Here is a 21571-nt window from a genome sequence, read left to right as displayed (position 1 = left end):
ACTGAGCCATAGGCTTAACATGCTTTCCTTGTACTCACTTTGCATCTCATTGAATTGCTAGGATCAGGGGTTGCACATACGGTGTGTATCTCCTCTACTCATGCATGTACACTACTGTCTCATTGGACTTAGCTTACAAAACGCAAGTTCAGAGATAGAAGTTATGAGGGGTTTCAAGACTGTGACATTAACCGAAGAGCATTAAAACAATCATGGAGCTCTCCTGACTATGGAACTGTGTCGTAAGGTGGCATTTGATCAAGGTCCTCAAGAAGATCAGGAAGCCAGGCATGCAGATACCAGGGCAGGAGTAGCATGTTCAGAGCTCCCAAGGCACATGAGTCTTTGCCTTATTCTCAGAAGAATAAAGAGACTATGGTGGTTGGGTGCAAGTGAGAGGGTGAGGAGTGGGAGCCAAGGTTAGAGAAACAGAGGTCCCTGAATTGTGCATGGGCTTCAAGGCCAGGGAAGGGACTTGGAATTTTTCTGAGAAGAAGGGAAGGCTTAGGAGAGTCTTAGCAGGGGGGTGACAGGCCATGATTTGATTTTAGAAGGCTCTCTGTGGCTGCACTGTGGTAATACCCTGCACTGGGGCAAGGTTGGAAGTGGTCAAACCAGCTGCTATGGTGGACCAAACAAAGATGGGCCTGGACTGGGTGTATACATAGCAGTGATTAAATGTAATTGGATTCTGGGCATATTTTAAAACCAGTGCCAGTGGGAGCTGCATATAGAATAGATATTTACCTAGAGTCCAGCAGATGAAATGGTCTATTGAGAAGTAGTGAATTTCCTAAAGTTCTTCAGCCAATGCATGGCAGAACTGGGGAAGGCAGAGAGTAGGGGTCTTGTGTTGTTTTTCATTGGGTCTTCTCCTTTTCCATTAGCTCTAGACTGCTCCCCCAAATAGCTCTGTTAGCATTCTCTCCTGAACATCTACCCTTATTTGGCTGACATGGGCCTGGTTGAACCTCTAGGATTCTATCTCTATATAACACTTTGAAAGAACTTCTCAGAGCAAGGTCCTAGGTGATTCTCCCATTAACCCCATGTTTCCTTGGTCTCTGCGTGGGGGTTGGCCGTCTCCCACGGTGTCACATTGGTGCTGTCCTGACAGTTTTTCCCTTCATTTTATGAAGTTTCTCTTGACCTCCCCTAGTAAAAGAGAGTTTGTAAAACAAAGATTTTGCTCCTGGGTTTGATGTACACTTGTGCCATGTACAATGCCAAAAATTTTAACTGCAGCTGGCTTGCTTGTTCTTTATTTATTTATTTATTTATTTATTTATCTATCTCTCTCTCTCTCTGTCTATCTATTTATCTATCTATCTTGCTTCTCAGCACTTTCAGACCATGCTGAAGTCCAAGTTGAATGTCCTCACACTGAAAAAGGAACCCCTTCCAGCAGTCATCTTCCATGAGCCCGAGGCCATCGAGCTGTGCACCACCACGCCCCTGATGAAGACCAGAACTCACAGTGGCTGCAAGGTAAGTGGCATGTGGCCAGCAGGGGTCCTCTTGGTGGGACAAACCAAAGGACTCATAGCCTTAGGATACTTGTTTCCCAGTGGTGACTTCTGAAAGGAATGAAAATATAACACAACTCATGAGCTCCAATGAGTGATGGTTGGACGAATCCATATCTTGCTGTATTTTTATTTTTATTTATTTATTTAGTTAATTAATTTTCTTTTTTTATTAACATATAATGTATTTGTTTCAGGGGTACAGGTCTGTGGTTCATCAGTCTTACACAATACATAGCACTCACCACATCATGTACCCTCCCCAATGTCCATCACCCAGCCACTCTATCCCCCCAGCCCCCTCCCCTCCAGCAACCCTCAGTTTGTTTCCTGAGATTAAGAGTCTCTTGTGGTTTGTCTCCCTCTCTGGTTTCACCTTGTTTCTTTTTTTTCCCCTCTCTTTCTCCTATGATCCTCTGCCTTGTTTCTTAAATTCCACATATCAGTGAGATCATATGATAATTGTCTTTCTCTGATTGATTTATTTCACTTAGCATAATACCCTCTAGTTCCATTCATGTCATTGCAAATGGCAAGATTTCGGTTTTTTGATGGCTGTGTAATATTCTGTTGTATACAGATATAACATCTTCTTTATCCATTCATCTGTCAATGGACATCTGGGCTCTTTCCATAGTTTGGCCATTGTGGACATTGCTGCTATAAACATTGGGGTGCAGGTGCCCCTTTGGATCACTACATTTGTATCTCTGGGGTAAATACCCAGTAGTGCAATTGCTGGGTCCTAGGGTAGCTCTATTTTCTATTTTTTGAGGAACCTCCACACTGTTTCCCAGAGTGGCTGCACCAGCTTGCATTCCCACCCGCAGTGTAAGAAGGTTCCCCTTTCTCCACATCCTTGCCAACATCTGTTGTTTCTTGACTTGTTAATTTTAGCCATTCTGACTGGTGTGAGGTGGTATCTCATTGTGGTTTTGATTTGTATTTCCCCGATGCCAAATGACGTTGAGCACTTTTTCATGTGTCTGTTGGCCATTTGGATGTCTTCTTTGCAGAAATGTCTGTTCATGTCTTCTGCCCATTTGCTGATTGGATTATTTGTTCTTTGGGTGTTGAGTAGGAGATCTTGATGTATTTTTAGCAATCAGGGCTGCTCTCCATCGTTTCCAGGTATACATTAAAGATATAAGTTCTAGTATGTATGAATAAAATAGTCCTCTCACTGTGTTTGCTGTAGCCCTGTGGAACTTTGGGGCTTCCCCAGAAAAGTTCTGTCCTTAGTGATATTTCCTCCCTTTGTATTTGCATTCTGAATAAAACACATCTTAAAGAATAGAAAACAAGTTTCTCAATAGTGTACTTCTCCTTTGGGGGTTATTTTGCATTTTTGTTTGGCTTCAGCTCTCCAAATTGATACTAATATTCATGCCTCAGAATCCATTAAAAAACATTTTTTTCATTTATGTAAACTGTAATGCTGACCTTAAAAAAAACCCTAGAATTGAGATGTATAGTTTTGGTAAGCTTTTGGGTTCTTTCTCACACGGTATTCTTTTTTACATGAGTTGATGAATATAGCGGTCAGTTCAGAGGTGACAAAGAAAATATGTTTATGCATATTTTGTCATCAGCAAGTTGTTTTGAGGAGTAAAAAATTAAATAAGGGGCAGAAATTTATTTTGAGTAGTGAAAATAAAATAAAACAAAAATGTATGTTTGCATGTGGGTTTCTATTATAACTTTGTAGACACACGCCTCTCCTTGTTGCTTTTCTAGGTTAGGGAAGTCGAGGCCTGTCGATTTTTCTTGCCAGAATATTCCATCCCCTCCCCTGTTCCTGCATTGCTCTGGTCAGATTGGAGCCTACAGAAATCTTGAGTGATGGCTGTGTACACAGAACCCTGCACATGTTCATCCGTCCCACAAATACCCAGTGGGTGCTCACTATCTGCCCAGCACTGGGGACAGTGGGCGCAACGCCCACCAACATCTTTGTAGGGTTTAACTTCTAGTTGGGGAGGAGGGAGGAGAAAGTACAGGTAAACAAGCATTGGCTGTTGAGAAAGCCAGTCTGGAAGAACCTGTGGAAGAGTCTTTCAGGCAGAAGGGACAGGGAGCACTGATTCTCAGAGGTGGAGATGGTCTGGGTGTGCTTTGTACTGGAGAGGAACGGGCAGCGGAACCGGGAAGTTGAGGAAGTTGTGTTCTGTGGTGCGGTCAGGCCAGGGTCCAGGTAGAGGATGAGCCTTGTTATCATGGCGGCAGGGAGTTTAGCCTTTGTTCTAATTACTGTGGGGAACCGTCAGATTTAGGCAAGGGAGTTATATGACTCCACTACAAAAAAGTGATTTTAAATGGTAAGTAAGCTGAGGTGAACTTCCAGCTTCCAAAAAACACTTGCCAGAGGCTCTGCTTCAACTGGAGACAGTGGAACCACAGAACTGGCCTTAGGTCCCCTTGCCTACAAGGGGAATTGATGATACAAAGGAATTATAAAAATACTCATTAAATTTGAAAGTGATATGAGATCAAATTGTGTTATATCTACTTTAGAGATTTCCTAGAGTCATTTTGAATTCTGTTCCTGTTGGGGAAAATGGTCCCTCAAAAGCAAGTTGAAGTCAGTAGGGACAAGTGAAAGGAGGAGAGTTTCATTTGATAAAGGCTGCAAAGTATGTTTAAATGGGAGGGGAAAAATGCAGTTACAGAATAAAAGATCTAGCAATCCAATTGGGAGATGAAAGAAGTGTGTGTGTGTGTGAGAGAGAGAGAGATAGAAAGAAATATTTGCTAGAGAGTGAAATATTTGCTAGGATAATAAAAACTATTATTTTCATGAAAAGGAGCATAGGGTGTGAGATTTGTGGAGTAATTTTTTTTCTGTGTATTGCGTTAGGTTATGTTTGCTTATTGGATATTGGAAAAAATAGAAGGAATTCAGAAGAGCACACGGAAGAGAGTGAGAGTGCCCTGGCATCAGTCAGTGGGGCTGACTAGACAAAGGGAGATCATCAGTGATTTCACCTGGACACAGGGAAGAACTTAGGCATTCAAGGTGAAAAACACATTCCACTGTGCTATAGAAAGTTTATGAACTTGCCATCCCTAGAAATTTTGAAGATGAAATTCCAGGAGTAGATAATCATGATCTGGAATCAGGGATTCGGGCCAACTCTAGCTTTATGATTCTATTTGAAGGAAGAAAACCCCCAATGTATCATTCTTCAACTTGTATACCGTCATGCCCTTTAGACAGTTACGATTTAACTTAAACGCACTGGAGTTACATTCTTTAATTCTCAATGACAATCTCATGTTTGTGTTCAGAGTCACATTCTTTCGATAAAAACACAATGAAAAAGTTACATGTTTGAGCCTTGAAATTTCTGTTTAGAATGTCCTGGCCTCCCCATTTTCCCCCCATCATCCACAGGAACAAAATGCAGGGCTTCCTCTCTGATTCTTACGAGTAACTTAGCTCACAAAATGCCAGCTGCAGAAGGAGGAGCTCTCTCTCGGGCTCCCGCCTGCCAGGAATAATGAGCACAATGTAGCCCAGGCCCAGCTGCGAGACCAGCAGACAGGACCCTCCGTCAGCACACACTGTTAGTTCTTTTTGCCTAAACAGCTCTCCAGTCGTGCTTGCATAACTGTGGGTTTGGGGAGGGAGAGAGGCAGGAGGAAGCAAAGGAGAAGGGAGTTGAAAATGGATTATGGGTAGCACCATCGAGGCTCTGGCTCATCTCAGATTTCCCCCTTCCCTCTGATCTGTATTCTCGGTGGGTCCTGATGGGATTGCCCTGCCAGGCTATTCATGTTGTGGGCAGCTGGGTCTTTGTGTGTTTTCCTCTACTGCTGCCACTTTTTTTTTCTGGAGTGGAGTCATTGAACTGCAAAACCCACTGCATACCATTAGGACGCGCCTGCCTGCACTCTTGTTGGAGCTTTTCAGAGTATCCGATGCTGTGTCTGATTTTGCAGCAACAGCAACAATGGTTGGTCACGCCTGGCTTCTCCCGCATCGCACCACAGAATCCTAGGTGGCTTTGACTTGTTAGCAAACATTTATTTAATTAATAGTCATTGAAAACCTACTGTGTACATGGAATTGTGGAGAAAGGCATCAAAGCGGACGTTGCAGGTAATGCAGTTTGTAGTCAAGTGGAAGGAATAGATGAGTGCCTGAATCAATAAACCTCCAGGGCTGCTGGAACTTGCGTGTGTATCAGAAAGCCCTGGAGGGCAGGTTTCTGGACCTTCTTTCCAGAGATTTCGATACAGGCGCTCAGCTTAGCAGGCAGGAAAGAACCTGCACTTAAAAATAAAGTGTGCAATTTCCATGACTGTGGGGCCCGGGCACTGCCTGGAGCTTGAGGACCTGAGCTGCAGAGTGGTGTGTGAGAAGAGCCACGTAAGTGACGTATGTGGATTCACATCTGGGGAGGTGGGAGATAGGCCGGGACATGGAGGATGGAGCTAGCTGGCCGTTGTATGGTTAGAATGGGTTTGCCACAGCTGACCAGGAGGCTGACATCCAAGAAAGTATGGGGCAGGGTGACGTGTGCATCAGATAATGTTCCTTACTGACAGTGCCTTATCCTACAGGGGGCGCTGTTCTTGGTTGGATTGACTCACTTCTGGGCCTACTTGCCAAAGTTCTCAAAGCCTTCATGAAATGGTGATGATGGTGATGATGATGATAATTAGTAATAAAATACTGATAATACAGAAATGATGATAATATAAGGAGCTGATGTTTATTAATACATTAAGCACTCTCCTATGTACTTTTCATGGTGTAGAACCATTGGGTCTTCATTGGTTCAAGTGCCATCTGTGGCCCCATTTCACAGGTAAGTTAGTTGAGGCATAGAGAGGTTCTTTCCTGTACTGGAGTATCCATTGAGTAACTGGCAATGCCTGCATTTGAACTTCATCAGTTTGTCTCCATAGTCTCTGCTCCTCCCCACTAGATTCCACACCCTCTTAATGACCTGTGAGTGGCTCCCATGTGTGTCCTAAGATAGCTCTTAAAACTGGCTTTGTCATGTGATTTTAGCAAGTCATTTTGCTTCTGCAAGCCTCAGTTTCTACATCTTTGATAGGCCAGAACCAAGGTCACTGTATTTAAGGTCTAAGACTCAAATTTACCTTGTTTAATTGGATTAGAATTTTGTCTTTGTTCACAAAACCCAGAAAGCATGAGGAAAATGTACTAAAAGTATCATATAATTTTACCCTTAATATGCCTCTCAAATTTGGTTTTCGAAAAAAAGAGAAAAAGTCACATTCCTTGTAAAACATATATAGGAAATAAAACACAAAATGTCCATTGAATTCCTGTATGCCCATGTGAACACTGTATAAAACCTATTCCACAGAGATAGTCTCCAGGTTTATGGCGTTTATAGTTTTAAAGCAAAATAGTAGCAACACTGGAATGAAGATGCTGACACACAATTGGGGGTCTAGCACATGTTATAACATTTATCTTTTATTTAAAACCTTTTATAAAGTTTGTGAATGGTGGTAGTTTGAGTGCAAAGACATCGATGATTTGAAGAAGGAAGGTGACATAGAGGACACATACCTGGGGAGGATGGGAAGGGAGAGAAGCCAGAAGGAAAGGCAGGAAAGTTGGCAGTTCCTTACATAGGTCTCCTGTTTGGATCTGAATCTACCTGCCTTTGTTCTGGTTTACCTGGCTGTCTTTCCTCTGCACTTGTTCACTATAGGTGGGTGGACCCAGGGTCCTGAGATTGGTCTCCAGGTCTGGTTCTTCTCGGCCACCAGACAGGCTTTGGGAATTGGTGGTGAATAGGGCTAACTGAGCATATGATAGTTCTTTCTGCTCCCCACCCCCATCCCTGGTTCTCTCATTGCTCATGGTGAGAGTGCCCTTGTCTTCATTCTGCAGCTTGGTGGGCATCCAACTGCCTCTGTCCCCTCACGCTTCATTGTGGGCCCCACCGGGGCCTCACCTGGGCCTACTCTCCCATAGAACGCTCTAGCTGCCTAATCTCTCCTCCCTCTGAGTGAGGCACCTGGCTTAGCATCATGTGAAGTCCCATCTAAGACGCTCACTGTCCTGTTCCCTTCTGTGAGGGCAAAAGCCATCGAACAATCTAATTCCCAAGAGGGGCCTTGTGATTGATTTACAGCATGAGGATTTTTATATTACTCTTTTTGAGGTTCGTGCATTTAGGAATAACTGCTAGTAGTCACTAGGTCTCAGGAAGGATGTGGCTGATATCCAGCGGCACAGGGCAGAGAAGTTCCTGAGCTGAAGGCTTTGCAGGCAGTCCTCAAATCCTTCCATTCTGTGCCCATGTAAGATGGCCAGTCTTAGAAGTGAATTCCAGCAACCCTACTTACGATCTGGGCTCCTGATCTGAATTTAAATATATTTAAAATTAGCATCACATGTGTCTATTTCACACATATTTTTGTGTTTATTTGATCAGTTTTGTATTTAATTAGAAATGTAGTCATATTTTCTCATTTTTTTTTCCCATTTTAACCAAAGGCCCCTGATTTTACCCATTCACACAAAGGAGAAACATCGATTATACCGTGTCGTCATCCTCATTGAATGCATTTTGCAGCCTTTTCTTGGTGTAGGTAATTTGGGCATGGCATGAGTCCAGTTTTGCCAATTGTGCAGACTTTCTCCTTGCAAAATACATGTCTGATTTTGATATCAAGACAGAATACAAATAAAATAAAGAATAATAACATATGAAGTAAGATTCAGGCGTGTGGTCTTTATTGGCTCTTTAAAACCTCTTGGTTTAAAGCAAAATGTAAACCTCTAGATTCAGAGTAAATGGTGTCTAATTCGAATCCATTTTCTCTTTATTCTTTCTCAGACTTTCCTATAAACAAATCAAAGCACATTGACTTGAGCTTGTCTCCCCAAATGTAGAAGGTAGAAGTTGGCGTGAGCTCACATCCGTTGTTTAAGAGACAAGCTTTTATTTTTCTGCAATTTTTACTCTTTGTTGATTTGTAAAATTTCTGACCTTCTCTTTCCCTCCTTCCTCTCTCCCTTCCCTCTCTTTCTCCCTAATTTTCTTCTTTCATTTCTTTCTTCGTCTACAAGAATATATATTGCACACTCTCAGGATTTTCCAGATGTTAATAGGGACACAAGGATAAACAATGGTTTTGGGTCTTTTGGGTGGAAATAACAGAAAAACCAACTGGAATTGACTTAAGTCACTGAAATTTATTTGCTTTGGAATCTGCAAATTCCAACAGGAGGGAAGAGGGAAGGAGATGCTAGAGAGGCAACAAAAATGTCCATTGCAGAAAAGATAGGCTTAATGATCTGAAGGCGGACACATACATTCAGTAGGAAGAGCAAGGGCAGTAGAAGCAAGTACAAATTCTCAGGTTGCAGAGCATGGGTGGGGGGTCTTTTCTTCCGTGTTGCAGCCCAGCCCATCCCCTTGAGTACACATGGAGATGTTCTTGCACAGATGAGATGAGCCTCAGTTTGAGAATCGGCTACTCTCCAGGGCCCCATGCAGGCAGTCATGAATGACCATCAGCTAGCATGTGGTTTGGCCTTCTGCACTGAGGGGCTTTTGTTTTCCTGGTGGGTGGGGGTGGGGAGAATGTTCTCATTCATTGGAGAAATCTTGAGCCCCCTTTTCAGGCTTTCATTCCATGTTTCTCATTTGGCAACCCATTATTCAAGGTGGAGAAAGAGAGGCAGGATTTCAGAAGTCATGAGTTCAAGCTTGTGGAATTTGAAGTTTCTGTGAGACCACCACCAGGCAACACCCAAAGGGAACCTCGTTATATGGAGGCAGAGTTTCATAGAGGTCTGGTCTCTCAAGGTGACTGGAGCCATGAGAAGAGAAAGGAGCGAGGCAGACTTACGCACTTACACATGGAAGCATGTACCCACCTCTGATGTTTGAGGACCAGAGAGAAAGAAGAATCACTGGAAAAGGAACATTATGAGAACAAGAGGATGGTCCTCCCCACCAGGCACTGAAACTGTCCTCAGTCTTATTCCTGTCATTTTATCCTACACATGGTGCCCACTCTCCTGGCCACCCTGTTCTAGTCTCGGAAGTGTCGAGGGGAGAAAATGGAAACAACTCTGGGGATGGCTGAAGCTCTTATATTGTTCTAGAATGGTCTTTGTGTATACGTTTGACATACACACTACTTATGCTACAGCTGTGGTGCCTAGCATGGGAGGATATTTTGATTGTGGTTGTAAACTTTTTGGCTGCAAGTCTCCCCTTAGGACTTTGAATTCTGTCCTTCAGTCTTCCCACTGACAGCTGTGGTGGCTTTTCATCCTTCATGAACACACCTTTGTTATTTGATGACTAACATCTTTTCATATGAGGAGTTGTTTTTACTTCAGCTGATCGAAGTGTTTAGAGTGGTTATTATCATTCTGCGTGAAGGCTTGTTGAGTGGGATTGTAGGCTTCTTTATGGGGTTTCTCTACCCTATGATGGGTGCAGTAGAGCTGTTTGCCCCATTGAGGTATTCTCTGGGAATCTTTGACACCTTCAAACTATTAATTTCCTGGTGCCCCACAACGTGAGAGCTGTGGCTGAAAAATGGGCATCAGATGTGGCAACAGAGCTTAATCTTTGGACTCATGTCAAAGACTATATCTTCCTGTATCTCCAAATGTCACTGCCTACTTTACTTCTTGTCTTCAAAAACTCTGGGGAGATTAGCGAAGATTCATTAGTGAAAAATGGGAAAACAACCTAAATGCCTGAAATTGATAGTATGATATTTTTGCTCCACAACATTAAGGAAAACATGCAGTCATTAAAAATTCTGTTGTGGAAATTATACTGTTGTGGGAAATGTTCATCATGTATTAAATGAAATAAAAACCTGGTTGCAAAATGCTACTAGGATTTTATTTTTGAATAATACTGAAATATGAACAGAAGTGATCCCTGGATAGCAGGATTCTGGGTAAAACTTGTGATTTCCTTATTTTTTTCTTTTTTTTTTTTTGCATTTTCTAAATTGTCAACAATGAACAAATATTACATTGGTAGTTAGCTTTTAATAATACATTTTAAAGAATAAATGTTTCTTTGGACAGAAGTTTGGATGGAAAGCTATGTGGAAGAAACTCCATTCTAATTGGATCCTTTTGGAAAACAGCTTCTTCTAAGTCACCCTGACTTAGACATTTGTTTCTTCTCTTCGCCCAAATCAGAATTTCTGTAGCTTCAGAGAAAGTGACATTTTCCCATCTAACTCGTGACTTGTCCGGTGTCAGACATGTCTGGTGTGTTCAGCTTAATAATTGTCAACCTACTCAACTGCATTTGCAGGGATGATGGGGCAGGCTGCTTAGTGGCAACCTCAGTGGTTAAAGCAGTAATTTATTCTCTCAGGTTTGGGGGCCAGAAGTGGAAGATTGGTATCACTGGGTGGCAGTCAAGGTGTCAGGGAGTTTCCTCTGGAGGCCGTAGAAGAAACTTGGCTGCTGTAGGCAGTCCTTGGCTTGTGGCCATATCACTCCAGTTTTTGCCTATTTGGACCCACTACCTCCTCTTCTTCTGCCTGTTTCAATGCCCCCCCCCCCCCCGCTTTGCCTTTCTCTTGTTTGGATTTAGTGCCCACACAATAATCCAGGATAATTTCCCTAGCTCAAGATTTTTAACTTCATCAAATCAGCAAAAACCCTTTTTCCTTATAAGGTAACATGTCAAGTTCCAGGGAAGAGGACCTAATATTTTTGGGTGGTCTTACTTGGCCCATTATAGATAGTTTCTTTATAAATGAGGAATTTTAGAAATGCCAAAATTTCTAAGCAAAAAGAAATATAATGCTCCTAGTTAATCAGTTGTTTAGGTTATGTTATTTCTTGAGCCCAAGAAAATGCTTGCATTGGAATTCAGAAAACTACTTTAAAATACAGAAAAATGACGAGTATTGGTCTGTAGAACGATCTTGCTCCTATGTTGAGCCAAATTTTCTTTGTTTTATTTACTTTATCAAAATTTCTGAAAAGGAAGAGCTATCTTAAAGTTTTGAGTGGGATCATGGGTTTATGTCCTGACTGTTTGTAGTTTACATATTAGGTGAATATGCTTGTAAAATATTCCATAGTTCTACGACAGGTAGGGGGAATAATGTTTTGCCTCCCTCCCCCCTTTTCAGTAAAGCTTTAAGGATAATTTTGAAAATGATACGGAAAATAAAATATTATGAGTATAACGTGTGTGTCTGTGAGAAGTATCTCATTATGAAGCTATTTTCCCCTCATGACTTCCTGTTTAGATCGTTTGTCTTTGAAACAATTTGTTGGTTTAGTCCTGAAAATTTAGTTTAATCATTATCTGAATTTAGGGTTCAGTTATTTGGGAAATATGTTAATTATTTTACAAATTTTCCTGGACTAATTCTGTGCATAAAATATAGTTCCTCTGTGGTAGACTTCATTTGTGAGGCAACCTACAGAAACACCACACAGAAAACCAATTAAGTTGGTAAAAACTCATTAATAATATACTTTATGGTTTCCAGCAGAGACTGTACAACTTGCTTGAGATGGTTTCAAGGTTAAGATAACTTCAAGCTAAAATCTGGTTTATGCAAATAGGGTGCTTAAATGTAAGAAGGTAACGTTTAAAAGACATTTTCAGCTATATATGTATTTTCTACTTATTTTTGGTCATGTCATTTTTTTTTCAGTGTTCTGTTTACTTTTTACACTAGAGGAACTTGCATGTTACAGCACCAGTGCATCTGCTACTGGAAGGACTGGTTTAATTTATTGTTTGTTAAATGGAGAATGTACGTTAAATAAGGAAGCATCAGAAGGCATAGACTGAATATAATCTCATATAAGCCTAGACTTTCTTTGCACGTGATTTTTTCTGCCTTAAGTTTTAAAACTGTGTCAAAGCAATACCTGCAGAGATTTAAAAAAAAAAAACAAACCTACCAAATAGTAATGAAAAATGAAACATAAACTGTTTACCTGTCCCCTTCATCCCTCTCACACCCCAGTCCTGTTCCAACTAATTATTTTAGCCATTTCTTCTTATGCTTATCTTCATATTTCAAATGCTCTACTTTTACCATTTAAGTCATATCTTTTGACTGGTTTGGTAGATAAAGATTTAGATCTATAATAACTCTACCCACTTGCCTTCCTCCGTATTCCTAACATAGTTACTTCTGAAATTTTAGTTATTATCTGTGTGATAACTGAAGAGTGGGTCGAGGCACCATGATTTTATTTCCTTTCTTGCTCAATATTTTTTGAATTAATAGTCTATTATTTTTAGCTTTGACAACATTTTCATCACTTTATATATACTAATACTTAATTTTCCTCAAATGTGCTTTCTGATTTAGCATATACCCATCAATATGTGACTCAACCACTCACTTGTGGAGATAGCATATTCTTTCTTTGTGTCTTCCTGAACTTCCTCCAGAGTCCATTGTGCTCCTGCGCCTGACAGAGTACTGGCCCCTAGGCCATTCTCACTGCTGTGACTCTGGGACTTCTCTCCTTCCGGGTGGATGCTCCTCTGCTTGCTTCTTCTTCTTTGGATTTCCTTCTGTTTTGCTGGAGCATGCATTCAAGGAGTAAAAATTGTGTGCCTTGTATGTCTGAAAATTTCTTTATTCTGCCCTTACCTTTTTGAAAGTTTGGGTATAGAAAGGAAGATTGGAAATAATTTCTACCTAAAGCTATGAAGGTTGTATCTATTGACTTCTACTATCCCCGTTACTCTTGAGGGATCTGATCCTATTTGATCCAAATTGTGATGTTCCTTTGTATGTGACTTTCTTCCTCCTCTACTCTCTGGAAAGTTTGGAATGTTCTTTATGTTTTTTGTGCTCTGAAATTTCATGACGAGGTGCCTTAGTGTGAATTCTACCCCCTCATTCATGCATTTGAAAAATTGTGTGCCTTTTCCACTTGGAGACTCTTACTTCTTGATATTTTGGGAAGCCTTAAGTAAAAGTCCTACTTCCCTTCCCAGTTGTGGAACCATTTGAGAAATAAGAAACATGATACGTGATAAATTAGATAAAAGTAGCAGTTTCATAATACTTGGTTTGGAGGATGTGGCTGTACACTGACTGGGTTTCCTAAAGTTTCCAAATCTTTGTTGGAAGCTCTAATAAGTTCTTGTCTCTTATCTCATTCATTTTGTCCTTTTGTGCTTATGACTTAAAAATGTCCATTATGATCGGATTAGCGGGGTTTGAAGAAGACATGGATGTCTAAGGTCAACTTGCTATCTTTATCCTCTCGATTGTTCAGCCCTCTCTAAATTGCTAATCTTAGCTGTTTGAACTTCTCTTGTTTTATATCTTTATCTAAGATGGATACAGCGATCCTTAACTTACTTTCAAGCTTAAAGAAATATTTATAAAGTACTTTCAGTTTTTCACAAGAGTAGAGCTGTGTAAATAAAATACCATTGTTATTCAAATATAGCTCCCCTTGGTTTGAATGGAAAGGTCGATAAACTACAGACAACACGGTAGCAAAGGAGAGTATATGTGGTAATAAATAACCCAGATCATAAAAAGGTCGCAAATTATGCTCTTAAATTTGTACAGATATTTCTTATTATATTTCTGAGTATTTCAACCTCTGACTACCTAGCAAGTAAATGATAAAAACCACTGTGACAGCAGGTGCAGATGTGTTCCTTGGTGTGCTGGCTGTTCATTTCTTTGTTTTTACTGAAAATATGATACCTTCATTTCTTGGCAAGAGAAGTGATGTCAGGGCTTCCGTGCATACTGAGATCTCTAAATGAGACATTAGTCACATTGGTGTTTATGAGTCACCAGGCATCTTCATAAACCAAATCCAGGAATTGAAAAATAATTTGCTCAGAAAGTAATGGGGATAAATGAAGTTTATCATCCTGGGACACGGGGAAGCTACTTTGTGAGATAAAAGATCCAGCTGAAATTAGTTTCTCCCCCACATTGATGGATTAACGCATTCTCTTTAGAACTTGTTTTTCACCACTTACAAGCAGTGCTGGAATTCTCACATGTCACCATCTGGCTATCCCATAATATTCGTAGGGCAGGAAAGACGTTGTCCATTGTAACAAAGACATTACTGATAGTCTCTTCATGGGATGGTACAAAACACGGGTTTGCTTTTCTGCTTCGTTAACCCACCAGCTCATTTGGAGCCCATCTTGCTTGTGTATAAAAACCTCTCTCCTCTGTCCTCTCCTCCTTATTCTCATTCTAGAAGCTTTCTAAAGCCCTTTTATTCCTCGTCCCTTCCTTGCAGCCCCATCCCCCAAGGGTCCAGGCCCTTCAGAGCATTTGGCTTGGGGACAGCGAGCTCCAGGGGTCCTCAGGGCCCTGCACATAAATCTTCTGTAAAACAAACTTTATGACAAAAATGGAGTCTTTTCTATAGCAAAAACCTGCTGCACTTGTCGTTCTTATGCCAACAGAATCTTGATTTCATGTCTCCTTCATGAGAGTCACGTCTCAGGAAAGAGAGAACAGGGAGGAAGATAACTCATTCTGCCGTATGTATGCTGGAGTCATTGAGAAAAAGAGTCAACGGAAGGGAAGTTGGAGACCATTGTGACAAAGAAAAAATTAGTTTATTCATTCATGGTCACTAAAATCCACTGCTACGGACTTTATACAGTTCTTCTTTTTACAATCATATGTCCGTTTAAACAAAATAAACATTCACTAATGATCACTATAAATTGACGAATATATAGGTTAAATCTATGTACTTGTTACTCACACATGATGTGTATTTTTAAAAGATACAGAATGGAAATCTTAGGAGAATGAACTAAATCTGAAATACATGATATTGTATGTCTATCTTCATTGTGATGGTTACCATTAATTTGGGCAAGGCTCTTCTTTAGTAATAGTGGGTGTAAGACCAAATTTCAGATGGCTTTGATGATGTCAGGGTTTTCAGATGATCTTGTTAGACCCAATGAGATCATCAGTTTCACCCCAGAATGAGATGGAAAAGATGACATACCAAGGCGGGGGCGGGGTGTATCAGCTCTGTCATTTTCTTGATGTCTGCTTATGGGTGCATTCTGTTTATTATCTAAAATCTGCCATTTATTTGCAGGAATCTCAGCTGGGTTTTGTTAAAACCAGATAACATGACCCATAAGTCCTCTGAGATGGACTATAATGACCTGAGTGATCATGTGAGTGAGGTGTCCACATCAACTTCTTTTCTTTTTTATTCTCTCTCTCTTTTTTAGAAGATTTTATTTATTTGAGAGAGAGAGACAGTGTGAGAGAGCACGAACAGGGGGAGGGGCAGAGGGAGAGGGAGAAGCAGACTCCCTGCTGAGCAGGAAGCCTGACTTGGGGCTCCATCCCAGGACCCTGGGATCATGACCTGAGCCAAAGGCAGGCGCTTCATTAACTGAGCCACCCAGGCGCCCCTCCTTTTCACCATATTCTTATGTGTAGCCGACTTGTAGCTCCATATCTAACGTGTGGACTGGCTGGTGTCAGTCTGTATATTCATGCTGAATTTATTTCATATTTTTGAAGATAAAAATAACCATAGATAGAAATTCTAATGTATTGTATCCCCAACTGAGGGAATTCTATCAGGTACCTCCTGGGGTGTAGACAGCTTGCTTTAGAAACAAAGGACCTTGTCTCCTGTGCTGCAGACATCGAGGCTGCTCCCTGGCTTTGGAAGAGCATGCCAAGATCATTCGGTGATGTCTGCCGTTGTTCTGGGCAGAGAAAGTGATGGGCTGGTGTCAGGTATTTAGCTCCAGACCAGATTCCTCTCTTGGACCCCACTGGTAGGTAAGAAAGCCTAGACCTGTCAGACTGGGTGATGCCGGTAACAAACAGATAGAAAAGCAGAATTCCCATTTAGCTTTCTTCCTCTGCAGACCAATACTCTGGTGCTCCTCCTTCCTGTACCATGGGAGAGATAAGAATAGAATTCATAATCGCTTGTGTGGATGCTAAAGACATCAAAATAAAGTGCAGTTCATCAAGCTTTGGCCAAACTCTGAGATTTATTGACAACCAGTAGCCGGCTGTTATAGCTGAGATGGTTCATTAGCTGCGGCAAACTCCACATTTATAGATCAAGATTTCTTTGGAGTAAGTAGAAAAGATTTTCCCAATGTTGGGGGTATTTAGACTTAGGAGTTTCTTTTTCTTTTTTTATGTCTTGTTCAAAAAGTCATAGCACAGGGGTGCCTGGGTGGCACAGCAGTTAAGCGTCTGCCTTCGGCTCAGGGCGTGATCCTGGCGTTATGGGATCGAGCCCCACATCAGGCTCCTCCGCTAGGAGCCTGCTTCTTCCTCTCCCACTCCCCCTGCCTGTGTTCCCTCTCTCGCTGGCTGTCTCTCTCTCTGTCGAATAAATAAATAAAATCTTAAAAAAAAAAAAAAGTCATAGCACAGGTTCCTAGAAGAGAAAAGTACTAAGATCAGCACCATCTAAAATACGGAAAGTTCCAGATACTATGAAAGGAGCAAAATTGTTTCATTGTATTTGCAGGATAAATAGATTCTTTACCTAGCTCATTAATCTGTAGTCATTTGTCTTCAGGCTCTAACATTTGACTCATTAACTGATGATTATGCCATCACTATGGAGAAGGTGGCATTTGGGACACTGTATCCCTTTCTTCTTTCTTTCTCTCTCTTTCTCTCTTTTTTTTTTAGATTTACTTCTTTATTTTGAGAGAGAAAGAGATGGGGGAGAGAGGGAGAGAATCTCAAACAGCCTCCCTGCTGCATGCAAAGCCCAACATGGGGCTCAATCATACAACGCTGAGATCATGACCTGGGCCGAAATCAAGAGTCAGACGCTCAACTGACTGAGCCACCCAGGCGCCCCCTTTTCTTCTTTGTTTTAAGCGTGACTAAAGATAAGCTAAGTGCCCTGACCATGATGTTGAAGCAAGACTGAGAATGCACGTATTCCAAGGCAGGGTTTGGTGTGGGGAAGCTGTATTTTTCCTTCCCCCTTCTTTTTCTGGTCCTTGTCTTCTTTTCTCTCAATGTTATCTTTACTTCCATCCTTTTTCTTTCGACCCCTTTCTTGTTGTTCTTCTTACTCCTTTTCTCCCCACTTCCTGCTTCCATTCCTACCTCCTAACACAGGTCCTCTGCTTAGATAGGCTCAGGTCACCTGCACAGGCCCAACACATCTCCGTGGCCCAGGGAGGAGTATACTAGCTTGGACGTGTCTCCTGTGAGGAGCTGCTCAGACCCACCCGGACTCCCAAAGGGAAATCTGGGTATGTCTTGACTGTGGGAGGGAGAAATGGACACTGCGCCACAGTAAAAACACATGTCTGCCGTAAATAGTCCCCTTGTTTTTCTGAGAAGGAAATCAGTGTATACAGTCATACGCAGTGAGATGGTGTTGGAGAACCCTGTGAGCCATAAGGTGTCATGTTTTCTCTATTGTTTTGGTTCAGTGAGCACCCAACAGTCAAGTGGATATTTTAGAGAAGGCTGAGAGGATGTGCCGGGGTCTCTGCAGGAGGCTCTTGGAACCCATTTTGAAGAGTGGGGATTTCAGTTGAGTTTTGGGGATGGACAGATAGAGGAGAAAGACTGCATGAGAAATCCTGAGAGGCTTGTGACAACACGGATGGACCTGAAGGACATTATGCTGAGTGAAACAAGCCAGTCACAAAAAGACAGACACTGTGTGAGCTCACTTACCTCTGGAATCTAAAATAGTCATACTCATTGAAACAGCAGAATGGTGACTGCCAGGGGCTGGGGGTGGGTGGCGAAAATGGGGAGATGTTGGTCAAAGGATACAAAGTTTCAGTTTTGCAGAACGAGTAGGTCCTGGGGATCTAATGTGTAGCGTGGTGACTATGGTTAACAATATTGTAAACTTGAAATTTGCTTAGAGGGCAGATCTTCAGTGTTCTCAGCACACACACAAAAGATAACCCATGTGAGGTGATACTGTGTTACTTAGCATCATTGTTGCGTGCATTTTATAATGTATACATGCACCAAAGCATCAAAGTTTACACCTTAAATATGTACAATTGTCACTGTCAGTTATACCTGAATAAAGCTAAAAAGTAGTTTGTGAGCACGATGCTCTTCTAGAAGAGAGCTTGCACGCCAGTTGTGCAAGTCTTTGCACACTTACTGACATGAACATCACTATTTCCTCCCTCCTTCCAAAGGCCCAGGAAAAGAGGGCAGAGGCTGCTTTCGGCTCCGATTTGACGATGGAGGCAACAGACCATTTGCTGTCAGTTATCCTCTAGGGTCCTGACAACTTGTTTGTCTTGCTCCAGGCACATGGTTTCTCAGTTCTAGCCGAGGTCCAGCGCTTTCTGCGGAGAATCATGTTAGGGAGAAGCGTGCCCCTTTGTTTGCATTTGGCCCTCCAGACATCTGCACAAAGGAAAAGCTTTGTCTGCTTTACATATAGAATGGCTGATGCATTTCCTTGTGTTCCAGCAAACTCTCTCCCTTGCTTTGTTCCAGCTTCTCAAACAGAAAAATGGGGAGCCCATCCAGCGCGGCTTGTAATGCCTTGCTATGTCTATATTTATGAGTTAGCTTCGCAAAGTGCTTCCTTTATAGAAGGCATAACTCAGTCCTGGATGTGCAGCCTCAATTACCTGCATAATTGAAGTAGATGCATTTGACATAAGTCCACCTATTCCATTCATTCCTACAGAGAAGTGTCTGCTTGTCTTCATTGTTACTTTGTTTATTTTTGCCTTTCAACACTTGAAGATTGACTGAACTTACAGTGTATTGAGTTCAAGCCTTTGTTCAGTCCTTTGCCTTTGTTCAGGAACTGTTGTATTTAAACCATTAACAGCTAATTGGAAACCTCAGACTGAATTTAGTGTCCTTGATTTAATTTAGTCCTCTGGTAAGAGATAAATGTCATCTTTACTGTTAGAAATTAACTTAAATGTATTTTATGGTAAAGAATGATGAAAGAATAAATGATGATGCTTTATTTTTTACACTCAAGGCCCCCAGTTCTTTTCATTAAAACACATATGTCACAAGCTGCTTATCCATACGAATATGCATAGTGTACTTGACAGAAATCTTTCTATCGTCTCTGCTCTTTTGTTCCTGGGACTTGCGCAAATGTATTAAATAGAGCAGCTGCTTATGAGGAGTCAGAAAAGGGCATTGCCTTGTGTAGTTTATTTTACTTGAAATCGATGACATATGCAAAAGTTTGTGATTAAAGAATGGCCATGAACTTAATTTATTAAATCTCTTAAATGTAAAAAAAAAAAAAATCCTTCATCTTCCCTTGGCCTTTTCTCTTCACTGTTTTGAGCAAAATAAAGCTTAGTAGTAGGAAATACCTTGCCTTAAGGGAGTTGATTTTTCTGCTGCATAGACTTTAGTATGGCTCATTTCTATAAAAGAAACATAAAGACGTGATAAGTTCTGGTATAAGATCTGTGAGCCTGCTGCTTAATGTTCTCCATCACTGCTCTTTTCTAGGACTGCAGGGGATAGTTTTGGATGAAGGTAGGGCTGAGGATTTTGGGGGAATATTTGAATTTTCTCAGGGGGTCAAAAAGTGCTTATCGATTCTTTAGTCAATTTATGTCCCTGAAGTTCAGGATAGTCAGCCAATAGATTTAAATTAAAGAGAGAAAGTGCCAATCCTTTATTGATTTCTTAATGGAAGGTAAATAACCCATTAGCCTTTATTCACAAAAAGAGATAGAAGAAACTATTTTCATATAGGAAATTTGTTTCAGGGGCATTAATATATGGCTAAGTTCAAAAGGGAGGGATATTAAATTTCTAAAATGATTCTCCTTATTAACCAGTGAAATATCAGAAAACTCTTTTATACTAGTTATCTGTTGCTGCATTAAAATTACCCCAAAACTCGTGGCTTACAGCAACAGACAGTTATTATCTTACAGTTTCTGCGGTTTGCCAATCTGAGTGCAGCTTAGCTGACTGTCTCTGCATCGGGGTCTCTCCTGTGGTTGCCATCAGGCTGTTGGCTGGGGCTGCAGTTTCATCCAAAAGCTCAACTGAGAGAGGTTCCCTGTGCAAGCTCACTCAGGTGGCGGTTGGCGGGATCCAGGTCTTTGCAGGTGGTTAGGCTGAGAGTGGCAGTGCCTCGCTGGCTGGCTGCCAAAGATTTCCTCAATTCTTTGCCACAAGAGTCTCTTTCTAGATCAGCTGACCCCCATCAGAACCAGCAAGTGAGAGAGCAAGACAGGATAAGCGAGATAGAGGACAGAATCTTTTGTAACTTAAACGAGGAAGTGGCATCTTAGAAGCAGTCACAGGGGCCAGCACACACTCAAGGGGAGAGGATTATACAAGGGCCTGAGTGCTAGGAGGTGAGGTTTGCTGGGGGGCATCTGAGAAACTGCCCACCACATCTGCTGACCACTTTTTCAGACCTCTTTTCATTAATTAATGGACAAGCACACATTGAACTTGCCGCTCAGAGTCTGGTAATCTGAGTTTTACATTTCACATGATTGTGCTTCTCTCTCTTTAAACCATGCCCATCCTCTGCTTCAGGTCTTCTTTGCCACTCTGAAGTTCCTTCTTGACTTGGGATGCTTTAACGTTATCAACCAATCCTGTTTGCTGTCTGGCCACGAACATCATGAGAAAATTCTTTCTTTAATGTTGTGTAGTGATATCTGCACCCCCATGTTCAATGCAGCATTATTCACAGTAGCTAAGACATGGAGACAACCTAAGTGTTCATTGACAGATGAATGGATAGAGACAATGTGGTATATACATATTCAGTGGAATATCATTCAGCCATAAAGAGGGAGGAAATCCTACTATTTACAACCACATGGATCAACCTTGAGGGCATTATGCTAAATGCAATGAGTTAGGCAGAAAAATACAAATACTGTACGATCCCATTTTATGTGGAATCTAAAAACAAAAACGAACTCATAGAAACAGAACGGAGATTGATTGTTCCCTGGGGCTTGGGGGTGTGTGTGTGTGTGGAAGAAATAGGGTCGCGTTCACCAGAGGGTACAAACTTGTAATTATAGGTGAATAAGTTTCAGGGACCTAACGTACAGTGTGCTGACTATAGTTAT

General features: G+C 41.5%; 1 protein-coding gene across 3 annotated transcripts in view; it reads left to right on the top strand.

Moving 5' to 3' along the window:
- PID1 (phosphotyrosine interaction domain containing 1) overlaps window positions 1–21571 on the top strand; it is a 213827-nt gene that overhangs the window by 96129 nt on the left and 96127 nt on the right. For all 3 annotated transcript variants that reach the window (XM_026491773.4, XM_026491775.4, XM_026491774.4), the window contains one exon: window positions 1342–1488. In XM_026491773.4, the coding sequence (XP_026347558.1) occupies window positions 1342–1488 (147 nt within the window). The remainder of the gene's footprint in view (window positions 1–1341; window positions 1489–21571) is intronic.

Source organism: Ursus arctos, unplaced genomic scaffold (assembly GCF_023065955.2).
Source record: "Ursus arctos isolate Adak ecotype North America unplaced genomic scaffold, UrsArc2.0 scaffold_1, whole genome shotgun sequence".
NCBI lineage: Eukaryota > Metazoa > Chordata > Mammalia > Carnivora > Ursidae > Ursus > Ursus arctos.
The sequence above is the reverse complement of the archived record's forward strand: the minus strand, read 5'-3'. Positions and strand labels throughout refer to the sequence as shown.